Genomic DNA, 13941 nt, shown 5'->3' with positions numbered 1-13941 from the left:
GCTTATTTAGTGTTAGTCTTGGCCATTAAATACGCTGTTAGAATCGTACATCTATTGACTCTAAGTCGCCTAGTATTAGTATTGTTCCAGCAAGTATAGACAATAATGTTTGCAAACATTGCCGCAAATACGGCTGGGGGTTTTCTGTTTTATGCAGAGGGTGGCTAGGTTGTCAATGAGAAGAATATCAAATATTCTCAAAAACTCGCTTTAGGGTAAAAAACAAAACAATGGTTAGAATGATTTATCCATTCTATTGTTGTTAGAAACTGGTGCATGGATTGCTAAACGAAGCAAGAGATGCTAGGAGTTCGCAGCAGCAACGTATTTGCAAAAGTTTTGAACACTGAACTGTTTTGCCATCGCCAGTAGTATTATCATCTAAATCTATCACGTTCATTACAAACTTGCTCACTTAGAGCACCCTCAGACATGTCAATGGAAGAGGATTGAGTTAAAATTTGGGTTTATTACAAGCCAATTAGAAAGCCTCCAAGAATTCCTAAGGCTTTCGATTTGTTTTTGAGATTATATTAAAGCAATGGGTGTGAGGCAATTAGCTGCGCTGATTCTAACGGTAAATGCAGGTGAAGGCGGGCTCTCGCTTTCTCGCCAAGTTTCCATTAAGTGCGATTAGATGTGTCTATTCAGATCCGATGATCCACAGAGAAAATGCCAGTAGATAAAAGGCGATGTCAAGTGACCTTGCCGTCTCTTTCACACCAAATTCACCCCGAGAATACCCAGGGCTGAATTCGGACAAAGGGCCCCTCCTCTTCTCTTTGACGCTTCAAGAGACTTAAAGAACGAGAGTTAGCTTTTTTTTTAAGGAAAAAAAAAAGCTTCGTGTATATTTTATGTGTTTTAAACATCTGGCTGTTATTATCACACGTACGATGTGACCTAAAAGTTCTCCGTGCCTGTTTACAGTTGAGTAAAAATATCCAGAAACCCGGAATTGCTTATATAAACAGCTAAACCTTTTCGCATCTGTCACTACCCTACTGTGACTAAAACACAACTTTCTGGACAGAACGAAGCACAGAAAAGATGCACCATATAGTGTAGGATTCAGCCTGCCTCAGTCCACCACTGAATTTCACCTCGAATTGTTCGCCATATTTATTGAAGATTAAATGTAATGAGATTTAGCTGCAGGACACATAGGACATTTTAAATGATCGGTCAGGGAAGCTAGCAGTGTTTTGTGCTTTAGTTGTTTACCTGAAAATAAGTGTCCTGTGCGTTCTGGAGGCATAAACCATTTTAGTATTAGCTGGGCCATCGTTCAGGCGACCAACTTTGTGCTGCAATACCGTGAGAATACGGAACAGATAAAAGTGCAGCACAAACTCGAAAGGCATTGAGTGTACTTCATGGTTTATGATATCAGTGTCTTTTAGTTGATCGGCGCAAGTGAAAATCAGGTGCTTAAAACTCAGACTTGTCCTTTAAATGGTTCACAGTGCATGTTTGCATTTGATGAAGAAAACTGGAAGAAAACTTGACATTAAAAAAAAAAGTTTTGCACCGTAGCTGACTCGATGCAGCTGGAAAAGTTAAAATTCTCTTTCTTTTTTTTGCCCTCGGGAGTTCGGCAAAAAAAAAATCTTGGGCAATGGGACAGGTCAGCGGCCTTAACTGGGGGGAGGAGATCTAACTAAAAGACCAGCCTTTTTTTTCTTTTGAGATTTACAAATGTCTACAAGCCAGATGCTCTTGGTGGGTGGGTTGGTTGGAAAAATGAAGGGAAAATGCATTAATTTTCCACTGAAAAATCTTCTCCCTGGATGGAGTGTATATGAATTGTTATCACGGTTAACGTTTATTTCAACATGTATAAGATTGCATTTGGACATATCTGAAGAAGTCCTCAACAACCTGAATTCAAGGTTACTCGAGTAACATCTAGCCGGGGAAATTAATTTGTTGGACGAAGCAATGGCCCGCGATCTTATTTAAATACCTGTAATTTTTTTAAATAAAACCCACAGACGTGAAATGTAACCAGAAATGTGCTTGTTTTGTTTTTCAGTGCGAGGACTGAATGTGAGTGAATTTTTGAATGCACCTTGGAAAGCGACTCTGATCCACAGATGCTAAAATAAGTAGAAGAGTAACAAAGTCATACAGCCGGACGCCCTCTGACAGGTACAGCAAGAGTCGAGGTATGGCCATGAATGCCGGAATGTATGGAAGTTAGAACGCATGAAATGTAGCGACTCCAGGCCGCTATGCCACCGGCTCATCCTCTCTCTGCCCCAGCCTGAAACCATTCTACCACCCAACGAGGAGCTTTCCGTGTCCCCCCAGCCCCCACCCCCCAGAGCGCCTCTCCGTTGCAATTACCACAACATGCCCTCCCACCCTCAGCAAACCCCACTTATTTTTTTTTTCGGATGCGAGCCGAGCATTGCATCCCGTATTTCTCTTTAACTTACGGCGCTGAACTTTCATCTCCTGCGCTGCCTTCTAACACCATACTGCTGTGTTAATTGAAATGGAGCAGCACAAAAAGAGAGGGCGAGGGAGCACTGAGAGAGACTGAGGGATCGGGCGGGTGGTAGCAGTGTGTGTATTGTGTCCCTGTATACCGGCACAGTCGATCATTTTACTGTTCCTTTATCTGTTGACACTATCGCTTAGCCAAACATTGGCCGATCGATCTTTTCATTAGGTGATCAAACAACAAATAGTGCAGGTGAGAAGCTTACTTTCAGAGCCGCACAAGTTAGTCTGCCTTGGTTTCCACAGCGCCCTCGATTTTTTTTTTTTTTACACAAGATCGCATAAACTGACACGGGAAGATGGAATTCTGCCCCACTGCGCTATAAGTACACAGCCTACATATTAAAGCCGGCATCAGTGGATATCAAAAACACACTCTACATTAATACATTCATCGCCGCCCCTTTTCTTTTGCAAATACGCACCAGAATGGCCTCGAAAAACGATGTAGCGAGCGTGGGGGAACTGCTCCGTCGCGATCAGCCTTATTATCCCAGTGCGTCTTGTGCAATTAACAGTGATAAATATTTGTTTCCGACCCACATAAAGCAGTCTTTGGTCGGCGTCATGTTTGAGGCTGAGTTAACAAGATTTGTCACGTTTCAGCCAGCCGCGGACTAGTTTGAAGCGGCATTGCTAAAAGCCAAGTGGAATAGAGACAATGAAAGTGAAGTTGGTACTTGCCTGCTGGCTTGCTTTGCCGACTCGCGATCCCGCCGCTTACAGGTGCCTGCTTAAAGATCTTTACACTTCAAGCAAGTTGCAAGAAGAGAGGCAGCCTCCCTTCCAATGTCCACTCTATCCCATTCTGAGGAGGAAACCCCTGATGATACACTTACAGAATTTTTCCTTTGTCCCCTCTAATCTTATTCGTTTCACCTTTTCACTAATCATAAGCCATGGCTGAGACTTTATTTAGGGAGCGAGGGTGAGAGAGAGAGAGAGAGAGAGAGAGAGAGGGGGGGGGGGGGGGAGAGGGAGAGAGAGGGGGAGGGAGAGAGAGAGAGAGAGAGAGTGAGAGAGAGAGAGAGAGAGAGTGAGAGAGAGAGAGAGAGAGAGGGAGGGAGCGAGACGAGGTCCACTGTTGCATAGTCAATAACGGCGTTTCATCAATGCATATACAAAAGGGGCGGTTGAGGATGCAATGCGTTTGTAGTATTTAATCAAGGCAAGATGCAAACATGCAGCTCCTTTTATCAAAAATAAACTTGATAGTCAAATTTACATGTGTGTTTCTACTATAAAATATTTCTGAAAACTGCTAAGAAACCTCTATGGGGTATATCAATGGCGTGGCTTTAGGAGTTTGCATTTAGTTTTTTTTTGCACCAAATGTACTAACTAAATACGGATAGCACGGAATCTGTATGTTTATTAATTTTGTAGGATTGTGCTGTTTGTCGCTGATGGTCTATTTGCGTCTCAAAGATAAAAGGTGTATTGTTACATCAATTGTTTTTAAAGAAAATAGGTGATAAAAGAAACTAGGAATAATGTTTGACATTTCAGAATGCATGTGTGGAGCAGGGCAAGATGGAACAATGAGAAACAAATAATAATTTGTGATACTTGAACAGGGGGGATTCTCCTTTCCCGCTCATTTAATGATTAATTCCTAAATTTTAGGGTTAATAACATTTGGATTAAAAGTTTAAAAATACTTACTTTAAAATTCAATAAATTATTCGCATTAAACAAATCCCTCAATAAAAGCCCATCTGGTGGATTATCCGGCTGGGTGTGTGTATTATATTTGATAATTGTCTACTGTACGCTAGATGGCAGCCGGATACAGCTGTTCTGAGATTTAATTTACGTCAAACACGTTAACAGCCTCCGCACTTTCTGCTGGACTTATCCTACACTTGCAAGCACAGCTCCCCGGTCTTCAAGACAATGGCAACTTTTCTTCTTCTGCAAATCACAATTGAAATCTCACCGGCATTGCAGCGGTGCCTCAAAGCGCAATCCAAAAGCAGAATAAAAATGAAATATATTAAAAAAAAAAATAGGTCGCTCGCCGAATTAATATTACAAGAGGAAAAAACGGAGTGCTTTTTCTCTTTGACACAAAAGACAGGAGGGTGTCTGTTTTATTTATTTATTTTCCAACAATAGACTTCTTAAATACAAAGAGAAAGTTTGATTGTCAACTAACTTTTGTGATAATGTGACATTTCGAGGCTGCTCGCTGCATTGTTTTACTACAAGCACGGGGTCCTGGGTTTCGCTTTTTTGCGGTGACCACAAGCGACCCATACTAATAAGGTCTCAAAGTAAATACCAGCGCAGGAGATCTAATGTAAATTTTGCTTGTCAGAGCGTCGTAGGTAATAAATAAGCCGGCTAACCAATAGTGAGCAGGAGGCTGGCTAACCTTAGACTCCCCAGCCCCAATTCAGGGCTATGACCAGTCGCCTTTGATTATCAGTTGCCAACAGCCCCTCTCTTGGCTCCTTGACATGAGCTCCATATAAGGCAGCGATCTCCATAGAAACGTGTCAGTTTCAATAGTAGTGTCAAAGTTCACTATATACAGACATTCGCGCAGATCCCCCTTCGGAAAAATTGCTCCGCTAGTCTCCCCGTTTAAACGCATTCATTTTGTCTCCCCCTTGCATATTCTATCAGTTGTTTTTTCTTTCCTCCCTTTCTCTCTCCACTCCGCATGAGAGGTGAAAATAGGGCGTTTTAGCGTCGGCCGGCCTTTTTTTTTGTCCTGGTGAGTTTTTTTTTCTCTGACAATTCAGATCTTCGGAGAAGAAGGGATTTAACACTCGCCATACTTTACTTCGGATCGCGTGGTTATTTTTTTTCTGTGTGTGTCCCCTCGAATTGTGATCGTTTCTTTCCTTTCCCCCCCACCCCCAACTCCCATAATCTTTAACCCCTCGTTCTCTCCTATATTGCTTTCCTGAATGGCTGACTGCGTGTTGCCCTGGATCTGGCCTCCCGACACTTGCTTCCCCTGATCGGGATATTTTTTTAATTCTTTCTTTTTGCTGCCCATTTGTTTCGGTTACTGGTGATCAACGCACACTCATTCATTCACTGCTCCCTGTGTGTGTGTGTCTGAGTGAGTTGCTTTGATCGCAGTTGTATTCCTTTTCCCCCCTCTCTCTCTCTCTCTCTCTCTATCTCCCTCTCTCTCTTTCTCTCTCTCTCTCTCCTCATTTCTGTTACCACCATCCAACTCTGCTCCCTACCCACAGGACAAAAAAAATCCGTGCGACCAACTTGTTTTCCCGCACTTTTTGGGCCCGAGATATGGCAATGGTAGTTAGTACTTGGCGAGCTCCACAGGACGACGTGGCCGGAGCTCAGGGCGGCCAGTCTGCACAAGCGCAGCCGGGCCAGCAGCAGCAGGCGGCGTCGGGTGCTCCACACACCCCGCAGACTCCGGGCCAACCGGGGCCGCCTTCCACCCCGCTCGGGGGCAGCAGTCAGAGTGTCCAGCCAGGCGGCGAGAAGCAGCAGCCCAGCCAGCAGCAGCAACACATCGAGTGTGTCGTGTGTGGGGATAAATCTAGCGGCAAGCACTACGGCCAGTTCACATGTGAGGGCTGCAAAAGTTTCTTCAAGAGAAGTGTTCGGCGAAACTTAACGTACACATGTCGTGCCAACCGGAATTGTCCTATAGACCAACACCACCGCAATCAGTGCCAATACTGTCGCCTGAAGAAATGCCTCAAAGTTGGGATGAGACGGGAAGGTGAATATTTTTTTTACTTATCGTCGCTGTAAATGTGAGATCAGAGCTTGACATTTCTCACCGTGTTCATGTGATTTGGTCTTATCAAATGCTTTGGCGTTTGCTCATCCCAAAACAGAGCAATCTAACCAATGAATTGTAAAATACAATTGATACTGAAAAAAAAATGCCAATAGATATTCCTAATAATAAATATACATTTTCATTTCGGCTAAGTCAAAAAATATTTCCCATCCCCTAGCTTCAAAGTTGATAGAGTTTAACAATTACAAGCATGGCTGCATATTTTTGTGGATTCAAATGGTTAATACATCGGTCTTTCCCCCCCACCCCCTGTAATTGTAAGTTAATCGTTTGCATTCATGCATTAGATGTTTGGAGATTTTTCCAATTGTAACCGTGGGTGGGTGGTACAGTTGGGGTGGGTTTTTGCAATCCAGCGATTCTTCTGCAATGTTATGTGCTTGCGATTTGTTTCACAGACATAATGTGGTCTGCTTCTACGGGTAAAGCTATATTTAGTATTTTTTCTATTTTATACGTCTTATTTCTAACATTGTCGCATATTTAAATTTTGCGTTAAGAAATGACATTGTTTATCTGTGAACTTTTTTTAAAACTGCAATTAATAATAGTAATGAAACCGTCCGTTTCCGAAGCATCGGGTGTGCTGCACTGCGCTCTGTGGATGTACATTTCCTCTCCTTTTTTTATTTCTGTCAGCGGTTCAGCGAGGAAGAATGCCTCCAACTCAACCAAACCCAGGCCAATACGCGTTGACGAATGGGGACCCTTTGAACGGCCATTGCTATCTATCCGGATACATCTCCTTACTACTGCGGGCCGAACCTTACCCAACCTCTCGCTATGGGAGCCAATGTATGCAGCCAAACAACATCATGGGGATCGAGAACATCTGCGAGCTGGCTGCAAGATTGCTTTTCAGCGCGGTGGAATGGGCCAGGAATATCCCTTTTTTCCCTGATCTGCAGATCACAGATCAGGTGGCTCTGCTAAGGCTGACTTGGAGTGAGTTGTTTGTGCTGAATGCTGCCCAGTGTTCGATGCCGTTGCATGTGGCCCCTCTGCTGGCTGCTGCCGGCCTCCATGCTTCACCGATGTCCGCAGACAGAGTGGTTGCCTTCATGGATCACATCAGGATCTTCCAGGAGCAAGTGGAAAAACTGAAAGCTCTGCACGTTGACTCGGCAGAATACAGCTGTCTTAAAGCGATTGTGTTATTCACATCAGGTAAGTAGCTCGAAAAGCGAATGAGAAAGAAAGTTGAGTACATTGGATCTAAATCAATAATGCCGTTCCCCCAGTATAGCAGGAGCAAGGAGACATATACCATTCCGGGTTATTTATGTATGAGTGATATGAATCAGGCTTTATACCAATACATCATTTTATACAGCACGTTTTATTAAACAACTTGGGAAAAATGATCAGAAAATATTACAAATTAATCCTGTTTTGTACACCCCTTGAATCTACGTAAATTATCCCTTCATCTTGTAATCTGCTGGTAAATAAAGCAAAATCAGAGAAAGGTAAAACAAAAGATAAATAATTGGCCGTTCCGATTATTGCAGGAAAATAAAGAATATAGATGTCCCAATGCGTTATATCCGCAATACCACTCACATCCACCTCCCCACCGCCACCACGAGTACCTCTCCCAGTTTTGACCAAACTTGTTTTGATTTTTAGCCAGAGGGGAATTCATTGGAAACCTTTCCGAGAAGCTGTCCAAGTTCTCCAGAGCGAAGAGTTTTTAGATAATGGAGATGGTGCTTTTTTGTGCCATTTTCTTTCCCGCTGGTGTGTGAGTGAAGGCCGCTTCAAGTTACTGAAGCCTGCATTAGGATTGTTGTGGTTTTACCTTAGTTTCTGGATAGCATTTTCAACCTCTCGTTCTGGACGCTGTCCAAGTGCGGGGTCGTGACCCAAACTTCCTATTTTACTACATTAATCCACTTGCTAAAATACGAGATCTACGCGGATACATTTTTACAAATCGTCCAAGATCTTTTCCTGAAATAAAGCGTAAAATATCTGGCGCTTTTTGTTCCACAAAATGTTTCAAATTCGACAGGGTTCAGCAAATATCGCACACTCATTCATTGCATTATTTTTATTTACCAAACGTAATTTCACATAACATTTGTGTAAAACTACAGCCACCAGGCACTAGAATTAACATTGTCTTCAATAGACTATATTTCTATATTCATTGGAAAGCGTTACGTACAACATAGCCACTTCGTTAACATAGTTGCCGTACAAAACTGCCAGAAAAAGGAGAGATTTCACAGCATATAAGGGTTGTCCTTTTTTGTGTGAGTGATGTATGCGTGGTTAGTACGTCTTGCCTTTTACACTTGTTTCATCTAATTCGGTACTCGGTTACACTGTGTTCTGTAGAATTAATTGAAAATAAACCATATCGAAGTGGAATGCACAGAAAGTGTGTGCTGTAAACAATAACACATAGCAGTATCTATCACACAATGTTCCCGGACACTGGTGTCTCTTGCTCGGTTCTCTGTGGGAAATGGCGTACATCTGTACTTATATTTTAAGGGTGCCTTTGTTACCTTCAATCCAATGTTTCTGCTGTTTTTTATGCCATCAAAATGAAATATTTGCAGCAGAATAGATTCGCGTTATCAGAACCTGGTTCACGAGCAGCTTGGAGAGGAGTGTGTGTGTGTGTGTGTGTGTGTGTGTGTGTGTGTGGGGGGGGGGGGGGGGGGGGGAGAGAGAGAAAGAGAGAAGTGGGGGGGGGGGGGGGGGGGGGGGAGGGAGTGTATGGATTGATATCAAAACAATAAACCAGGATTAAAATAAAACAAAAGATAGGCTGATAGCGGCACTAATTCTGTTTTTCTTCGGCTGTCAAGATGCCTGTGGCCTGTCGGATGCTGCACACATAGAAAGCCTGCAGGAGAAATCTCAGTGTGCTCTGGAGGAATATGTGAGGAGCCAGTACCCAAACCAGCCGAGCCGCTTTGGCAAGCTCTTACTGCGACTGCCTTCTCTTCGTACCGTCTCATCCTCGGTCATCGAACAGCTCTTCTTCGTCCGTTTGGTAGGTAAAACACCAATTGAAACCCTCATCAGAGATATGTTACTGTCGGGGAGCAGCTTCAACTGGCCTTATATGTCCATCCAATGATGAGAGAAGGACACCCCTCCCCAAACAAAACAAAAAAAAAAAACAAAAGCATTTTAGGCGAGACACCCTCTCTATTCAAGGACTTGAAAGTTCCTATAGGATGATATCTGTGAAAATAAAAGGACCTTCCAAGAGGCCAAGCTGGTGACTGTGGGATTTATTCTGTGAAAAAGAACTGAACTGCATCATATGTAGAACTACACTTACCACAAGCATTGTTTATCATTTTGTAAAATATTAGTCATTATTTTCTTTTTTGTAAAATTTAAAAAAAAACATCGTATGCGCATTTTAAAACAAATCAGAAATTAGGGGGAAAATAACATTTTCCAAATAATTATAAATTTGTCCTGTGTCTGTGTATCTATATCTGTTTTGTATTTTTTTTTTCCTGGTTCCAAACCAGGTTTTCTGTGATTCTATACTAATTTTTTTTTATACGACCTTTTGCTTCATATAACGAGTGCGATTAATGTCGTCAAAACTATGTTCTCCAAGAATTAAAATTGAAATCCGAAATAAACAAATAAATACAAGAATTTAGCACAACGTTTAAAATAAAGGAAACTTTGTCGCTTTAAGCGTACCGAATAGCCTGCATTATTGGCGAAACTGACGTTTTAAAAAGTGATCAGATTATTAGAGAGCACTCCGAAATGTTAATAGAGAAAACGTGTTTTTAAACTCTCACGCAGTGGACCCCCTAAAGAACATTTGTATTCTGTGCCGATTCCCATTGCCTCTGTAGTTTTGGTCTGAGTGTCCAAGGCACTTATCTCTTTCATTTAACAAAGGTCTCCATGAACTCTGAAATTAGTTGGACTGAAACTGCTCATTTATATTCAGGACTATCTTGATTAAAGTTTTATTTTGTTTATGAGAACCGCCCCCATCCTACCTCCGCCTTGTCTCCGAATTTCCACGTGGAAATAAAACGTAAATTTCCCCTGTATGCCCCCACCCCAAGACTCTGAAGTACCATTCATCTCCCAGTTTTTAATCATGTAACCAAACTTTCCTATCACTACTGCCAAGCCTGTTTACCTGTAGTTTTTTTTTTAAAGAAACAACGTTTAGCAAAAAAAAAAAAAGTACAAGCGCTGTACTCTTGCAAACGCGTTGTTCTGTTGGTATGATGGAATATTCTTGTAAAAATGGTTGTTATGTTGGAACAGTTACAAAAGTGATATAAAAGAGATCTATCGTAGCTGTGTCTGTGTTATTCATCTCACTTCGATGATCTACAATATACATTTTAGAGCACTCCCATCCCAGATATATTTGGAAAATAATCTACCTTAACACTCACATAAATGTTGTGTTCCCTCCTCATCCTCTAAATAAGACATTAAAGTTATATAGTGGTTACAGGATTAAAAAAAATATTGGGAATAAGATTTGAAAACCCTATCGCTTGCAAGCAGTGTAGATGTAAAGACGGCTGTGCCTTGTCCAGGGAAGGCTGTTGTAAATTTCAGTTGCTGCTTTCATTAATGTTTGATAATCCGGGTCAAAGCTCTAGCACACACTGTCATGGGAGAGCTTTAACAACTCTGCATCGAAATTAAACGTAACAGCCAAGCCCGAGCAAAGCACCACAAGGCACATTGTGAATCCGAGAGAGTGGCTGCAAATGTCTGTGTGTTAGTGGGAGTGAAAGTATATTGTACGTGTGTATGTGTGAAATGTTTGTGCGTGTGTACGTGTGTGTGCACCTTCAGTTTCCTCTCCAAGCTTTCTATTTCTATTTACATTTAACGAGAATCTGCTATCTGGCCGCTTGGGGTTTTTAACATTCTAGTCGCAAAGCTCCGGGATACACAAGGCGATGCCCATAGACTCTTTTAGATGGAATAATTAACGTGTAAATGGATTGTCTATATACGTTTTCCTGCACTTGTTTATATGCAGTGATAAACAGCATATGCAGCAACACTGAACATACATGCCTACGCAGTCAAGATGAAACACCCCCTCAAAAAATAAACATTGATGTTCACACCCTGGTTATACTTACCATTCTGGATATTTCAGGGTAATTTCAGGGAACGTATTGTCTGTTCTCGCTATTAGCGTTGTCCCCAGGCCTCTGCCTCCATCAACCCCGACATTTACACCCCCTTGCACGGCCGCCCATCAACATCAAAGCCATCATAGATTATTTTAAATTTCATCGTTTCACCGTTAAATCCAATTAAAATACTTAAAAAACTTGTAGTACAGAGCAAGGCAGAGGCGTCCTGTGGTATTCCATGTCAGTAACTGTGGGGGTAGTAATTGCGTTCCAAAATTTAAAAAAAATTGTATTTTGAAACTCTGCTTCTAATTATTTGTCTGAATTCCCATTTTTAAGCACATTTTTTTTTCTATTTCATGGCTCTGATTGTGAGGCGTATGACTGGATTCCGGCATATGTTAAAACCCCATCCCTTAACACCGCGCCGTACCATTCTACAGAAATTAAGTCTTGACGTTGTCTGTGATGCCATTGAACACGCAATTCTGCCACTGTGTAAATACTGAATTCCACTTTCTTTATGCTAAAGCCATGTTTGTACATTGGGCACATGTTGTTTAATAACTGATAGCTTATTTTTCTTATTACCGACTACTTAAAATCTCCGCAGACATTTTGTGAAATTGACAAAATGTCAGTATCTGAACTCAATCAGCTGAAGGCTTTATTCTCAAAATGTTGTCTTGGTTTTATTTTTAATTTACATTTTCTATTTAAGAAATGCAACCGAGCGGCTATCTCCGTAGATTTTCAGTCCAATACAAATAATTTGAATATTCAAATATTAATAGGGTTTTTTTTCAAAAGCAAACTTCGGAGCATTACTAAAAATATATCGACCTTTAAACTGGAAATAAAGGTTAATTTCAACTCAAGATGCCCGATTTCAACATTTGTTGTTACATTTGACGATGTATTGTGATATAGGCTCAGTAAATCGCCGATTGTATTGAGGATGACGAACATATTTATATTAAAGGCTGCCCATCTCTTGGAGAAAGTCCACTCAAATGCTTTGATAGCATGTGAAGCCATAATCATTTATACCAGCAAACAAATATGGCGTCTTAAAAGCATTAAAAGCATTACCTAAAATAACATCGTCTACCGACCATTTTCAGTCTTTCCACGTAAAAGCGGAACAGAAACAAAGCATGTGGGCCACAAAATCCATAGTTCCATTTCTGTCGTTCAGACTTATTTTGCAAAAAAGCTGGGAATTATACAGTGTGTGGCCAATCTGCCTGGTACGTAGAATGTACTTACGTGTCCTGGAGGCTGTTCTCCAGCTACTTATATCTGTATCATTTACCTGTACTCTGCGTACCACAATGATTTATTTCTATCAAAATTGTGATTTTTTTTGTGTAATAAAACACATTTCCACACACTACTGTTTCCCAATTCAAATGCTCCTTTCTGTTAATTTCCTATTTTAAATAAAATTTCGCAAATGATTTAATTTCTAATCATGCTGTTCTTTCCTCCCCAATAAATTCTTCTGCAGTTAAAAGCAGGACTCAAATTATTTTACCGAGAAGGATCTAACATGCTGTGACATCGTGACTTTTTACCATTGACTTTGCAGCGTGGTTAATATGAGAGGATGGATTAGTGTCATGCCTTAGGAATAAACTCTAAATGAAATAAGACCCTGAATCAAGGAAAGATGTTTCAGAAATTAAAATAATCCAACAATCTAGGAAGTTTAAAGGGTGATTTAGGAGGTGGAGTTAGGTAGTTCAGACTCAATATTGGAGCAATAACATTATCCCGAGCTTTATATACCAGCAACTGAAATTGTAAAGCTGGTCCTTTTTTGAAGAAGAGGTGTTACATGTTAAGAAAATGGAGACTGGTAATTGATGAAGGGAGGGTATATTGCCACCATTGCATAAATTAATCCGAACATGAGTCTGAACAATTAAATGCTGGATGAGTGTATGTTAGTGTACTTTTTTTTAATAAAACATGAAGCCAGCTGTGTATTGTTCTTATAATAAATGATCTTTCAGTTTGGAAATATGTTTTATTATTTCACAAGACATTGCACTTCTTATTTTTAAAAATAAGAAAATAAGTATATTTCTGTCAAATTATTGAACTGTTGAAGCGGAATTAAGTTGGGTCTCATCCTCCATTCCGCCCCATACTTTTGCCCCAAACATCATTCCCCAATCCCGTGTTTGCTTCGATTCTCATTTTAGCGCTCGTCTTGTCTTTCACACTACTCAATTTTTTATTGTGAAACTCACTGTTTGGACTTTACCTACTGAAACACCCCATCTTCCCTCTTGTTTCTTGGAATTCTTGAACCCACTTTCCTGAAGCATTGCTGGGATCTCCGTTTGCCCCTGAATTTTCACACATGTGTTGACTCTCGTTTATGTCCTGAATTCACCTCGGAGACTTATTTTTTTATCTTCCCCTCGGCTTTATTTGCCCTTTAAATACATACTTTTATGTTCCCTTTACCATTTTCGCTTTCAACTTCACCACTGAATTCACCACATCACACCCTCC

General features: G+C 41.1%; 2 protein-coding genes across 9 annotated transcripts in view; one reads left to right on the top strand and one right to left on the bottom strand.

Annotated features, from left to right (window-relative positions):
• Nucleotides 1–3469, bottom strand: part of LOC129695898 (uncharacterized) — a 72787-nt gene extending 69318 nt beyond the window's left edge. For 3 of the 4 annotated variants that reach the window (XR_008723245.1, XR_008723246.1, XR_008723244.1), the window contains exon 1: nucleotides 3189–3469. The gene's annotated coding sequence lies outside the window, so the exon portion shown is untranslated. Of the gene's footprint in view, nucleotides 1–2933; nucleotides 3070–3188 lie in introns of those variants that run through there. The other variant, XM_055633344.1, reaches the window with a different exon arrangement.
• Nucleotides 1717–10608, top strand: nr2f1a (nuclear receptor subfamily 2, group F, member 1a). 5 transcript variants are annotated; one of them, XM_055633340.1, is made up of 5 exons: nucleotides 1717–1892; nucleotides 2036–2151; nucleotides 5721–6220; nucleotides 6944–7471; nucleotides 9127–10608. In XM_055633340.1, the coding sequence occupies exons 3-5, from the start codon at nucleotides 5776–5778 to the stop codon at nucleotides 9399–9401; spliced, it is 1248 nt and encodes a 415-aa protein (XP_055489315.1). In that variant the 5' UTR covers nucleotides 1717–1892; nucleotides 2036–2151; nucleotides 5721–5775; the 3' UTR covers nucleotides 9402–10608. The 5 variants fall into 5 exon arrangements, with proteins under 5 accessions (XP_055489315.1, XP_055489313.1, XP_055489314.1 ...); XM_055633338.1 differs by having other exon boundaries at nucleotides 1749–1892; nucleotides 2036–2168; XM_055633339.1 differs by lacking the exons at nucleotides 1717–1892; nucleotides 2036–2151 and adding an exon at nucleotides 4953–5230.
• Nucleotides 10609–13941: the final 3333 nt, after the last annotated feature.

Source organism: Leucoraja erinacea, chromosome 3 (assembly GCF_028641065.1).
Source record: "Leucoraja erinacea ecotype New England chromosome 3, Leri_hhj_1, whole genome shotgun sequence".
NCBI lineage: Eukaryota > Metazoa > Chordata > Chondrichthyes > Rajiformes > Rajidae > Leucoraja > Leucoraja erinaceus.
The sequence above is the reverse complement of the archived record's forward strand: the minus strand, read 5'-3'. Positions and strand labels throughout refer to the sequence as shown.